Source organism: Lampetra fluviatilis, chromosome 1 (genome assembly GCF_964198595.1).
Source record: "Lampetra fluviatilis chromosome 1, kcLamFluv1.1, whole genome shotgun sequence".
NCBI lineage: Eukaryota > Metazoa > Chordata > Hyperoartia > Petromyzontiformes > Petromyzontidae > Lampetra > Lampetra fluviatilis.
Window position 1 is genome coordinate 3,422,787 of NC_136275.1, and position 14,242 is coordinate 3,437,028.

The 14,242-nt window shown below is 50.3% G+C and overlaps 1 protein-coding gene across 1 annotated transcript in view; it reads right to left on the reverse strand.

The window, feature by feature from the left end:
- The window catches only part of LOC144953166 (SCO-spondin-like), a 187,033-nt gene that overhangs the window by 127,151 nt on the left and 45,640 nt on the right, over positions 1–14,242 (reverse strand). The window contains exons 36-46 of the mRNA XM_078883760.1: positions 13,608–13,748; positions 12,838–13,023; positions 12,111–12,261; positions 11,100–11,259; positions 9,822–9,873; positions 9,304–9,417; positions 8,410–8,760; positions 4,336–4,466; positions 3,103–3,244; positions 1,631–1,870; positions 529–691 (exon numbers count right to left, since the gene is read on the reverse strand). Coding sequence (XP_078739886.1) covers positions 529–691; positions 1,631–1,870; positions 3,103–3,244; positions 4,336–4,466; positions 8,410–8,760; positions 9,304–9,417; positions 9,822–9,873; positions 11,100–11,259; positions 12,111–12,261; positions 12,838–13,023; positions 13,608–13,748 — 1,831 coding nt within the window. The remainder of the gene's footprint in view (positions 1–528; positions 692–1,630; positions 1,871–3,102; positions 3,245–4,335; positions 4,467–8,409; positions 8,761–9,303; positions 9,418–9,821; positions 9,874–11,099; positions 11,260–12,110; positions 12,262–12,837; positions 13,024–13,607; positions 13,749–14,242) is intronic.

The following is a 14,242-nucleotide window of genomic DNA, read 5'->3' on the forward strand; positions in this document are numbered from 1 at the left end:
ACCCGGCAGAGACTGAGACGTTTATGAAGCCAATAAAATGCAAATTGAGAAATAAAAGATGCACAAGCACCCGTAAGAATCCAGCAATGCAGTACCTATAATAAGCAGAGGTTATAAGAGGTGGCCAGGTGGCTCAGGGGTGGAAACACCTGAGCTGGCAATGCTGACATCCCTGAGTTTGAATCCGGGTGATGGCCTCTGACAAAACCAAGTTCTCAAGTGTACTAGGTCGACGGTCTTAGACCAGAGAGACTGCACAGATATGAACCCGCCATTTAAATTAGATTTTGCTTCTTAAATCCCACTGCCTCTGTCCACCCAGTGGTATAAACGTGTACGCCACGGTGGAGTTAGTCCATCGGCAAGTCGTGCGCGGTGGGGTAAAATGTGGGGCACTCCAATTTTTTCCCAAAAATGAGTAGGCTGAAACAACCTCTGCAACCAAAGGGACGTGTCAAAGAGAGCTCCTCCCAGTCAAGGCCTTTCCCTTTTGGAGTGCCGTGAGCACACAAGTCCAATGCCACCCACCTGTCACCGGCGGGAACGCATCCGGCCTCGTCGGTGCCGTCGCCGCAGTCGTCGTGCCCGTCGCAGCGCCACGACGCGGGGACGCAGGTGCCCGTTCCCGCGCAGTGGAACTGCCCGGTTGGGCAGCCGTGCCTGGGCCCAATGGTTGGACGGAGCCCGGAACCTAAGGCGAGTGCAGCGGAATGGGTGTCACGTGAGGGTTCTACATTGGGGAGTTTTTGTTTAAATTCATTGGTGGCCGGAGGGAGTGGTGGCACGGCGGTTAGCGCACTGCGCCAACCCGGGCAACTTAAGTTCGAGTTCTGCCTGTGGCTAACGTCATTGAGGAGAGATGTCTCAACCGTTCGCCACCCTCCCGCCTCCACCACTTCATCAACCTGCACTGACCGGCGTGGTGAAGTACGGTGAAATAATTCCCACAATTGACATTGCACATACATGTTGTACATTGTACATACGTGTGTTATTGAGTAAGTGGGTGTAAATAAATACACTCACAAATGCATGCAAGGGGATAACAATCAAAATTATTGACAGTAATGAAAAATTAATAACCTGCTCACTACACTGCCATCTGCTGGCCATCTCATGGTTCCTGTAGGTTGGAAATTTCACACGTGATCATTTTGGTGTTATCGACCAACCCACACATCCAAAAACTGACTTGCAAACATTGCGAATAAATGACACATTCTTTTGGCGAGGAATGTTGCCTTCATAAGTCAACCACTGATGATGACCCATGGCGAGTAGTTTAATCACAGGAAAACTAGTTTAGACTTCCAAAATGGTTCTAATTTTATTGTCCCTGGAACGGTGATGGGCTGATGCATCCCCCACCTATGACTGGAATTTGCAATTTATATAATTAAAAAAACACCTGCTTAGGCACAGCTATTAAGCCAGGCATTGCGGTGTGCACAATGTTTGCAATCCACTTCTTTGGACGTGCGGCTGGTGGATCACACCAAAATCATTCAAGCAACTGATGAATCTCAACGACGGGCCGCTAACGATTCTCAACGCGTCCCCCCTCGCCTCGCTGAACACGCCGCGTTCAACGACTGCGTCGATTAAATCCGGCGTCCTACGCCACACTCACCGCAGTACATTTCGTCGGAGCCATCACCGCAGTCGTTGACCCCGTTGCAAACGACGCCGCCGGGCCCCGCCGGCACGCAGCCCCCGCCGTGGCACGCGAACTGGCCCTCGCGGCAGCGGTGGCCCGGGCGCGGGGGCCTCGCGGTGAGTGGCCCGTCGTGGCCGCTCGGGGTGAGTGGGAGCAGGCGCGGCCGGTCCGTGGCGAGGGGGCCGTGCGGAGCCGTCGGCTCACCTGTCCAGCCTCGAACCGGAAACCACGCCGATGGTAACGTCATTGACTCCGCAAGGAGGCCTCGCACAATGACCACTGAGCGTTTGTTATCTTATTATTATTGTTGTACCGCGCATTCGGTAACATCTGGCTAGGTGGCTTTGTGGTAAGAGGGCGTGGGTCACGATTATGAATCGAAATTCTCTAAAAACAACGAGGAGGATGGGAATGTGGTAGGATTGTGTGTGCACCGGGTGCCTGCCTGGGACCCTTCGCGAACTCCCGCTTGGGAACTTTTGTGTCTGGCTGGGTGGCGTTGTGGCGGAGCACTTGACCCGCAATCAACATTGCCCTGAGTTCAAGTCTGGATCGGGGGTTCGATCTGGACCAGCCCTCTGTGGGTAGTCAACGATGGTCATCTTGTCAATAACAGGCCGGGTCTGCCAGATGGAGATTGGTGCCACCCCGATGCTCGTTTTGAGCAGCGAGATTGTGACTTTATTTAGACTCGACAACAGAAATGTAATAAAAAATGCATGACTTGGCTTGGCAGGGCTCGAATGTTGTGTTTTAAAAACGATGTTATTGCCGCTTCAGTACGTTGCATAAATACATATTTGCAGGATAATAGTAGGTTTACCTTGCTGACAAATGCTGCTCAGTCTTTTATGATGATTATATTTGACAATGATGACGATTAATACCAAATTCAGCATTGGGAACCTGTTTCGAACTTTCTTATAAACAATGACAAAGATCCCCATATAGTCTTTAACAGAACTGTTGGGGCAAGTTCTGTTACCGAGCACCTATGAAGGCTGACATGACACTTGAGGGAGTGGGTGGCCAACACCACGCCCGACCACCTTTGTCTCCCCAGCGCTGATGTTTACACACTGCACCAGGTACCAATTTAAGGCTGAGTCGACCTAGGGGAGGCCCAAGACCAATTCGCTGTTACTGCTCACTATTTATCTATGTTACTGTGACTTGTTGCGTATGAGACGTGGTGGTGTTGTTTTTGTTGGTTTTTGGCTCAAAGGGTACTTCAAAATGAACTGAACTGGTCTTGAGCGGGCGTTGAACTCTGGTCTCCGGCTTCGTAGCGCAGTGCGCTAACCGCGACACCGCCGTGAAATTCCGTACGCCTCGCGGTTGAAGAGCACCCGCCAAATATCAACAGGCCATTGCTCAAAAGCCACGCCCCCGCATCCTCTCGTTCGACGTCGCGTCGAGGCGGCTCCCACATCTCAGCTCCGTACCGTCACGGCATCCCAGGAGCTCCACCCTCAGGTAGATGCCATGGTGGAAGTCCTGCGGCAGAATCCTCACGTAGCGGGCGGTGACCACCGTGAGCAGGTAGTTGTAGGTGAGGCCTCCCTCGTCCACGTTGCCTTCAAACGCCTGGCGACGGACATACGCCGGGGAAGGCGGGGGGGCGGTTGGAGTGAATTGTTGTGCCCGGCACAAGACTAAAGGTCGCTGTCGCTGTGAGCTGCCCCGCTATCGGCCAATGACCAAATCAACCCGAATGTGTTCGCACTCGTCAGATCCCGGTGGTGCTGATAGTGTTCAGATGGGTGACCACCATGCATAAAAGGTGGTATAGGCTGCGGGAGCTGCGTTGCAGACAGCGGAGGGCAGCGCATGAAAAGCATTTTGCTATAAAAAAAGGTTAGCATATAAAATTAAGATTGATGATTGTATTTCATTGCTATTGTTTACACACACTGAAATGTACGCTGCACATTTCCACTAGACTTCTAACAATTATCCCCAACTTCCTTTTACTAATTGTCATGATTATTCGGGCCCATGATTCGCGCATATGATTTTCTATCTGTACCACGGTTAGCTGAGCAAAATGCCCAGAGCCCCCAAAACACTGAGTAGACGGTAGCAAACAGCATTACTGAAGGTGTGATAGACAAGAAATTGTACACTTCTTGAATTGGGCAATGATATAACTTGCGAATTTTTCATACAATTTGTTTACATTCTGCACAAACCCACCCGTATACACAGCACGATATGGATCGAGAGCATAGGAATATAGATTTTTATTGACGAATCGATAAATCATTAGTACCCGCAGCTACCCGACTAACCAGGCTGAAACGTGGACACAGATTAAACGGACGTCACTCGCTCCGAGTGTGTTTCAGGGCCAGCGGCCGCCGCGTGAGCCCGAGGAGGCTGCGCTACGAACCCGGCGACCCGAGTTCGATTCCCGCTCACGGCTAACACCAGTGAAGATTATCTGAACCGGTCCTGGGCATCTCCCTAGGTCGACTCAGCCTCAAATAAATACCTGGTGCGGTGTGTAAAAAACAACCCGCCGCTGGGGATACAAAGGCGGTGGCGTTGGCCACCCACCCCCTCGTGTGCCGTGCCGGCCTTTTCACAGGTGCTCGCTAACAGCGCTCGCCCCGACAGCCTGTTAAGGCTATACGGGGGAGGGCATCTTTGACCTCTGTCTTTGTGTCGACGCTGACCTTGGGGAGCGAGGGCGAGGAGAGGTTCACCCTCTCCTGGTAGGGCACCCAGATCTGTCCGTCTGAGCTGAACTGCAGCTGGAACCGCGACACGTAGGCGTCGAACGCTCCGGCGCCCTGCGTCACGACACCTGGCCACGTCACACGTCACACCCACGGAGAGCGCTCTCTTGTAGCTCGTTTGTCCACGATGGTTTGGTGGTGGCGGTGGGAGGGGGGGGAGTACACTGTAACTCTCGTGAAGATGGTCTAACGTGAGAAAAAACTTTAGTGTGAAGTGGTATCGCTATTAAAATACTTTTTTATCGGAAATCAGACAAATTGATCGGAATCTTCATCTCTGAAATCATCAAATATTTGCCCAAAACTTGAAGGTATAACCCATGCAAAAAAGGACAATTTGAAAACATGTGAACGCGTTTTGCCCTGACAACTACCAACACTCCATGCTGCTAATTAAGACCGTCCAAATACAAACACGCCACATGATCCATTCTGTAACTCAATTCCTCATTGCGTAACTGTGTGTGGCTGGTTCACCAGGGGAAATGCAGTGTCGTTGCTCTGTGTGGTGTCATGCCACAGCAGTGCGACAAAAGGCAATGGTTTGTAATGACCCATCGAGTTCACTGGCCCTGTCTGTCGTCACTGAATCATGAAGTGGTGGCAATCGCACCGAGTTGCATAATTTCACCCCGTGTCTTCACCCCAATGCCTGCTTTTTGAGACTCTGCCGGATTCGCTGCGGGTGAATCTCCGTAAGAAAACGGCGACCGTATGTATTCTTAGGACCATAACGCGCTTAGAAAACGAATATTCACCCCAAACGGTGTCAATAAAGTTGTTAAAAATCGGGATCACGCCCATGCATAATTGATTACGGTGTAATTAAATGCACCCCAACTTTTTCTGTAAAATTGCAGGGGATTGGGACAGTTGCGTCTCGTGGCATTCAGAGAAGAATGGGTCCCACGTGCACAACCCCGCAGTTGCCAGTGCAGCATTTAATTATGCAAAGCATATTCCACACATTGAGGCGCACGCACATACTCACGTGCACTACATACAACTCGCACAGACTGCACATCAAAACGTACTCGCATACTAACATCGCATGTGACATTTCCCGATTTAACGGCACGTAAGAGCCCGCTGACAGCATAATTATATTTCTTCACGGGTCAAGTAAGGGTCAAACCAACACATTGTCACACCAAAGGTTCTTTTGCCACAAATTAAAACCACTAAGCAAACGTTTAAAGAGGGCAACCGGAGGGGAGCGGGTGACTCAAGAGGTCAAAGGGTCGAGTTGGAACCGTTGAGATCCTGGGTTTGAATCCAGGTTTCAGCCGCTCTGTGATTAAACCGTGTTCTCTAGTGTAGTGGACCTGATCTCAGCCCGGTCACCAATGATTACAACAACAACAACAACAACCACAAAAACACAATATGAAATTTGGTTCTGCAAAATTAAAATATCGTTGTTTTTTGTTTGTTACTGTCATGCGATGAACATTGATACAGAGCAGGTGGTAAAATGCTGCCCTCGACTGCGTGCGGACCACAGATCGATTGGAAGGGACCTCAGAGGTAGCTCTGTGATTTTCGCTTCTGTGGGCCATTCCCTAACATGAAGGTTTGCCAACTGCTCTGGCAAGGATCTGAAAGGACACTTCGTAAACATGACGTGACGCCCATAGCACAACGGGGAAAACGAAAAATTGGGGTGCTTCAATGTTACATTTAGCATGAAGAGGGAAACAGCTAAACCGTGTCTGCAAAAGAAAAGGTGCCGGATTAAAAAAACAAGAAAGTGCTTCGGTCAGAGTTCACCACTGGCCTGTGCCCTGTTGTGCCCTGGAATCAATTATCAGACAGAGGTGGTCTTGTGGAAAAGAAACCCCCCCCTCCCCACCCCCTCAAATGCGCGCAGCTGCAAAGCAAAGTTCCGCGTGTCAGCTGCATTACCTCGCACTCACAAGCACGCGCTGTGAGCACGAGTGCACAGGTAAGCGCCACGGTTTTGCAATATGCCGCTGAAATATTTGGGACGAGGTTATATAACGCAACCTCGCGGTGGCTGCGTTCCGCCGTGAGTTACGAGGCGACAGATTTGTATCGCTTAAAGTGTAAACGTTTGACTTTGAATGAAACTGCGGGCGCGGATATCTGCACGACGGCCTCATGCAATACTGCGCAGGTTATGCTTTCACGGAAGCCTACTTAAGAATGCTATATTAGCGAATTACTAAAGTAGATAATAATGAAGCGTATTAATTGGGCATGAATTCCCCCAGCGCTCCTGCCGGCTCTTATCGCGGCGAGAGAGTATCGGGGGAGATATTTTGGGAGTGATTACCCACTGAGCCGTTTCTGGTAATGTGAAGACGGGATGGATTTAATGAGGGGTTTGCTTTCTCATTGATGACCGTAAATAAGCTGCTAAAGCAGACTGAGCATTACCGCCTTCGGGCAGGCGAACCCCGCAGAGCTTCACACTCAACTTTGCATGAATGAAAGGTCCCGAAAACCAATGCATCCCCTTGCGGTGACGCGTACGTGGGCCTGCGTCGATGTGTCCCACTGGCAATTCGATGGATTGTCGCGATTAAACGGTGGCGATTCGCTTCAAGATTCTATCCATGAGGCAATTGATGTATTTGATCAATGTGGTCAAAGCAGGGGCCTCTCGTGGCAGCAGCATTAGATACAACGTGAATAAATCTCAAATAATGCATGCTTGCACTCAATTAGATGCACGCGCGATGAGTGTAAGTATTGATTTCAATCAATTAAGCTGTTCATCATCATATCCATGGTGTCGTGTTCCTAACACACCTCAAAAATCATCATCATCATCAGTCACGATCAATCCACTGCAGCATGCAGGTCTCTCCGCGCTGTGACCTTCTCTCGTGATTCTGTAGTGTTAGTAAACTAAACAATTGTATTTTACCAGCTAAGGCCCAATGAGCTACATGGATACTTTTCAGAAGTGACCTGGCCACAAATAAAATCTCAACGAAGGGGTTTATCGTCACGTGGACATTTATTTGCAGCAGCCAAATACTCTAAATGGATAGTTCCTAAATGCGGAAGGAAAAACCGGGCCGAACATGCAAACTCAAAATATGCAGGCGTCACGGTCGGAATCGAACCCACGTCCTCCTCCATACCAGGCGAGGTAGTTAACGTCACACCACCGTAGTAATTCATCTGGCAGCTGCACGTGATCTGATTTCACCGCTCCATCTCCACACCAACGTAGAACCTTGTTGCTGCATTGTGTACGTGAAGGTACAGACTCTACCGTGGGTTTCTCTGTCTCGGGCAACGTGTGCAGGATGCTTCATAGATCAATCATAATGAGATGGCTGTGGCTTCCCAAAGAGATTCATCCACCAGACCGTAGCATGAAATCCAATGCGGCTTCTCAGCAAATCTGCCCTGGGTGATGCAAGGGTTGTCACGGGTACAATATCACACCTTGTGCCTGCATTCCAATTATAAACCGAATCGCTCAATCATGCCATCTGCAATCGCAACATGCAGTTTTTTTTTTGCAATGTGGTTTCTGTCAGATTTCGAGGGTAAGGGAGTGGATGCCACGAGAGTGTGGGACAGTCTTTAAAGCGGCGACATGAATGTTTAATGAAACAAGGCACGTACACTTTATTTACTGCCGTTCATTAGGTCCGCAAGCCTGGCACTTAAACGACAACAATTTCGCATCTTGCCAGTCCTGTAGGAGGAGGGAGGGGGGGCGGGCAGGAGATTGTATTAACAACCAGCCAATGAAAACCTCCGGGATTAATGAAATTAGTAACAATCTGTGAGGCTGTAGCAATTGGTGAGAATGTTTTATGTGGTTTCACTATGGATAGACTGGTTCCCACCATAGAAATGGAGAATCTCCATCAATGGCTCAGGAACGCTTGTGCATATTGGATAGTTGAGGGTTTTTTTTTGGTGTTCCAGTCACGGAAACACACGTGCACAAGCTATTCGACTCCAAATCTGTGTGCGGCTGTGCCACATCCTACGCACAACTCGAGGTCAGAACCCTCAACGCACCCGTGACGTTGCGTAGGCGCCGCAGGTCGATCTGCAGGTATGGCGCCCTCTGCTGGAGGCCCGGGTACTCGCGTGGAGCCGGGCTCCAGCCGTGCAGCTCCCAGGGAAAAACCTCGGAGCCGGGCCTCGGCGCCACCCTCCTCAACGGCGGGAGCAGCGGCCCCGGCGCCTCGGGGTTGTCACCGACGCCGTGTGCCCCCACCGAGACGTTCCCGTGCTGCGCTGCCGCCGCCGGCGGCGGAGGCATCCACGCCATCCTGGCGGCGTGCGGGGGGTTCTCCGGCTGGTTCGACGAGGCCGAGAAGCTGCTGTTCGGGAGGTCGGATACTCCCAGAGAATTGTAGCACAAATCTGCCCGGGGAGAGAAGTATATGCGCGCGAGATGCCGAACGGGGTTAATCGTGCGAGGGCGTTTTCATTGGCGAATGAACAAGTGACGCCCCCTGCTGCGCGTGGAACAGATGTCGCTGGAAGGGATCTCAGAGGTAGCTCTGTGAAGTCCACTTCCGTGGGCCGTTCTGTGACGCGAAGGGTTGCGCTGCTCTACGAGAGATCCGAAAGGACGTCTCGTGAGGTAACCCTTGTCTGTGCGATTTTTGGTAAACAATGTGTTGTGGATGAGGCGTGAAGATTCTATCTTATGCATCATTTTTTTTCCCAGATTGTATTACTAGATGGCAGACATTACCACGTGACAAAAGATGGTGGCACCCTTGTACAGATACACATGAGAAGAGGGGTGAAAAATGTGTAATTTTGTGTTCTGTAAGGAATAACGATGCATGAAATGTAGCAAAGAATCCCAATTTAGGTATTTTGAGACAAGGTGACGCCTCTTTTTCCGGGGTAAAAAAAAACGGCATTATTATAATTATGATAAAGAGGCTGAGGTACCGGGGCTGGGCCCACCGCTGGGACCAAGAGGCTCGAGTGTTGTCCACGATGGGTGCGGCCTCCTGTCGTGGTCCGGAAGGCCAGTGGGCCCCTGCGCCGCTGAACCATCCGAGTCTGATGAGAGACACAAAACAGGGCACTTGACTTGAAACCCCCCCCGCCCGCCATGTGACATGGCACGTGTCTCAGTGCTTAAACGAAAGTCAGATGATAATGGGGCGGCACTCATCTCCGCCAGTGGGAGGGGGGGGGGGGGCAGGGGTGGGGGGGTGGGGGGTGGTCCTGAAAAATTGGTGGACATTCCACATTGCTATAATGGTGGTCATTCTCTCCACAAGAGTAAACCATTGTTGGCTTTACAAAAAGTGTTCCGCATTTAATGGTCCTGGAGGGATGACGGGCTGAGTCAACCCCTCAACCCACACTTGAACTTGCGTACAATTCTAAAAATATATCTGCCACAGTGGCACCTGGTAGCCAAAATACGTCAGAGGAGCATGACTTGCGATGTTACAAACCTTTGGGCGTGCAGTGACAGCACTTATCTTCTTGTTTGATTAGAACCATGCCCTGAAAAACAAACGTTGCAAAACTCAGGGCACAAACTTTCACTTCAGCATAATAATTTTGTTTTTTTTTACCACAGCTCAATTTCAGCTGAGTATGTCAGAGTCAGCGACCCGGAACACCACATCCAGTATACGTCTTGAAATGGCCGTAACGACTAAACATGCGTCTATTCCAGCTTACCGGTAACCCATAACATACTCAGTGAGAAATTGAGCTCTGATTATGATTGTAACAGTTAATTGATCGGCAGGAGGTCGAGATGTTATCTCTCTTCCATGGTACGCGGGAGGCCGTGGGTTCGATCCAGACTCTGACGATGCCTGTTGCATAGTTCGAGTCCGCGTGTCCTTTCTGCCTGTGGTGGCGTGGATTTTGCTCCACATTTAGAATCATGCTGCGACTATAAATTCCCACATTATATGATGATATCAGCCACTTCGATGAGTTATCACATGTGGCTAGCTCGCCTCTGAAAAAGATCGAATAGCTCAGTAGGCTTTACCTGTTAAATACTATCATTGAGTTTCACAAAATAGGCTGCATGTGGTGGGCTAAAGAGCGGGTACTTCCACTCCTTCAAAGATGTACACCCTGCATGGAAGACTAAAACACCCTTTAGAGGGGTTTTCTAGAGCTCCCTCGAGGCCTTTCTGCCAGCAGTGGCATGAGCCATAGTAATTCCAAACGTCTACCGTTGCCTCCACCCATTACACTGGTCAACACACTTTTTCTGGCATAAGGTATTCCAACAGTTTTAAGGTAATTTAGGGGTGGTGATTCCAAATCTGGCATCAGTTTTTGTCTATCACATCAGGTTTTTGAGATATCAAATATTGCATTTTCAATAAAAACTGCAGAAGAAAAATATTAAATAAATGTGGATATCTACATAAAATGGTATTATAAACACACTATCCTAAAAATACAGCACCATATTTTAACACTAAAGCAGTCACTGACTCGCAACAACTTGCAATCATAAGTGACAGAGTCAATTTCGGGTAAAATCAATGAAAATGGGGTATGCCGATAGCATAAAATGAGATGTGATAGAGAAAATCTGAGATCAGATTTGGAATCAGCACCCTGAAATTAGTCTAAAACAGCTGCAAAAGTCCAGGCCAGAAAAAAAAATGTTTTTTTTTGTTGACAAGTGTTATTGTAGTGACACAATTTCGAAGGACACGGCGCGCGACTTTGCCGGAGATTCTCCGAGTGGGCCTCACCTCGGGGCAGCCGGTGGCCGCGTAGGGGCAGAACTTGGCACAGTGCACGGTGAGGTCGGGCAGGCACTGGCATAGGTGGCACTGCGCCGCGTGCCAGAGGTCTCCAACCAGGTGACGGACGCCCTCCTCCTGGCACTCCCGGCAGGGCTCCGTCTGGCACCTGTGTGGGCACGGCGAGGCCCCCGGCGTCACGCCGCGGCATCGCCACCCCCGGCCGAAGGCGTGCGTCGTTCCTCGTTGCCGTGGGGCTCACGCACGCGAATCGGTCGCGAGGCCAAAAGTCGGGGGGCCTTCTCTTGCTCAGAGAAGCGATATAGGTCGTTCTCATTTGTTTTGGGTGTCCCTGAGCTGAATATGGGAATTCCACATTCCCATGGCAAGGAGAAGTATAACCACAGGACAAGAACTGGGGGACTCCCACAAAGTAGTACTCATTTTCCAAAGCCCAGATTAATGATGGGCTGGAGTGACCTTCAACCCAGACCTGACCTCGTGACAATTCCAATTTTGAGTCAAGTGCTCTACTATGGCGGCACCATCCAGCCAGACACTAAGACACCCACCAAGCACCCAATCAGAACTTGGACAAGATCCGTAGCAGGAACCTGCTGCAAACCTGGTCGTACAGAAAATAGGTTGCTTAGCTATGTCTCATCTGCATTTTTTGCAGGCACCGTACTCCAACTTCACGTTACAATACTCTTTTTTGTTAAAATAGGCTAATTATCCTATTGAGGCCAAAGCCTTTTTTATCCTGGGACGACACTTGGGAGACTTGAGGTGACACGTGAGAGACTTGGGGTGGCACGTGACCCTACGGTTCAGTGTCCAGGACCAGAGAGGTTTATGATGAGGATGGAGGAGGAGGTAGTGGTAATGGCGGCGTGGGTGGGTCGGTCGGTGGGTCGGTGGGTGGGTGTTTGGGTGGGTGGGTGGCAGTAATTGAGGGAGAGGAGGGGCGGTGGGGGAGTGGGTGGGTGGGTGGGTGGAGAGTGCGACGCTGCACGGTACCTGCGCGCTTTGCGGTGGATCCCGCGGCACTGCAGGCCGTCTCCGTGCTTGCTGGGGTTGTTGGGGCTCCTGAATGACCACTGAACGCTCTGCACCCCGCACGGTCCCAGGCACTCCCCCCATTCGGACCACGAGGACCAGCCGCAGTTCACTGCAGGGGCGGCGACGAGACGCGGTCACTACGTGGGCAAATTACCATCGGTAATCTGCGGTTAAACAATGTGCACGGTGGATAGTGAAGATATCGTCAACATGCAAAACATCATGCCAACATGCAAACCAGTAAATCGCTTTCTGACCAGTCTACAGGTGTATGTTATTTTTACATACATGTATATTCTCTATGGTTTTCTCGCGATCACTCCCGCATTTGTTTTTATATTCAAATAGGATTTGGCCCAAAATCCCCATGTAGGGGATTCTGCAAAAAGTTCCCAAAGTTTCAATGAGATGCATCTAAAACAACTACATTATTATTATTATTATTCTTTATGAACCTGAATGAATGGCAACATTAGTGTACTTATATATTTTATAACAGCATGGTGAAAAGAAAAAAAACAGTTCCACAGTTAAATATGAGCATATTAGAGCATCCGACTAGCGAGTAATTTATTGCGAAGCCGTGCGGCGTGACCTCGTTGGGTCTAAAACGCAAAGTGCCATGGGTGTCTCGCGGGGGGGAGGGGGGGGGCGGGAAGGGGGCGGGAGGGGGGGGCCGGCAGACCGGAGCACTCTGGGTTGGGCTGGCAGTGCTGCAGCCGCCCGTCCTGGCACACGCAGAGGTTGCACTCGGACTTGACGAGCTGCCCGGGCCAGTGACGCACGCCGTCTAGCACGCACGGACACTCGGCCGCTCCCACGCAGCGCTGCGAGGTGGCGTCCAGCACCTTGCCCGGGGGACATTGGCAACCTGCGCTCGCACGCGTGTGGGATGGACGACAACAACAACAACGACAGGAACGTTTTAAAAAGTGTGTCGTTCGTGAAAATTGAAAGGAACCGGAAAGAGAGGAAGACGTAATAGAGAATGGCTCAACGAGATTGGTGCCAGAAAGATGTGGCCACGACATGAGCACATTGAACACAAGACAGAGGAGAGTGGAAACAAGTGTCAGTGGACCCCTAGAGGCTATCAGCCCGAAGGTATCCACGGGTAGATAGCCTGTGGACACTAGACACTACACTATCCACTACACTATACACTACACCACGATACTAAATTGAAAACGAATTTCTTCGAACTGATTTTTGTGTTTGGTTTGTTGTCCTTCCCCGGCACCTCTAATTAGCGCGGTCGGCCACGTTCAACACACGAACATGCATCACAGGCGTGCACCACCACTGCCCGGCAGTGCATCCATGCCCTACATAAATCCAAAGTGCATTACAAAGCAAATAAGCTAATAACAAAAACAGAGACCTGTCCTTGACCCAGACACAAGCGGTGGCGGCGACACTGGGAAGAAGGCGCGGTGCATTATGGGAGAGGCCGACCTGCGTGGCAGGGCAGGGGCTGCTTGCAGGCGGCGTCGCCCACCAGATCCTCGCAGGTGAGGGGGCATCCAACGCAATCGCGCCACGTCATGTCCCCCACGCAGTCCGCCGGCACGTGGCAGTCCTCCGTGGGGCACGGCTCTGCCGAGCGTCGCAGTCAGATGAACGGCATGGGTGGGGGGGGGGAGCAGGCGAACGGGATTCGTGAATCTTCTTGGTTCTTTCGGTAAAGTCACGTAGAATGGAAATAATAAAATAATAAAAATTAAACATAATAATTTTATTATGTTTTATTTTTATTAGTCACGGAGAATGAAAATAATAAAATAATAAAAAGAATGGAAATAATAAAATGATAAAAATAAAACAGATTTAAATTATTGTTTTATTTTTATTATTTTATTATTTCCATTCTACGTGACTTTACCGAAAGAACCAAGAAGATGAATCCCTGCAGTCACGAAAACTTTAAATCGGGATTCGTGAAGTTAAGGTTTGTGTTGTGTTCTCTGTTCCCGTAAATTGTGTTGTGTGCGTGCGACGCGTACAGCGCTGTTGTCACTCCGCTGCTGGATGAGGGCCTCCACTGACGCTGTGCGGACCTGTGGGGGTTTGTTTTGCCCACACTTCACCGC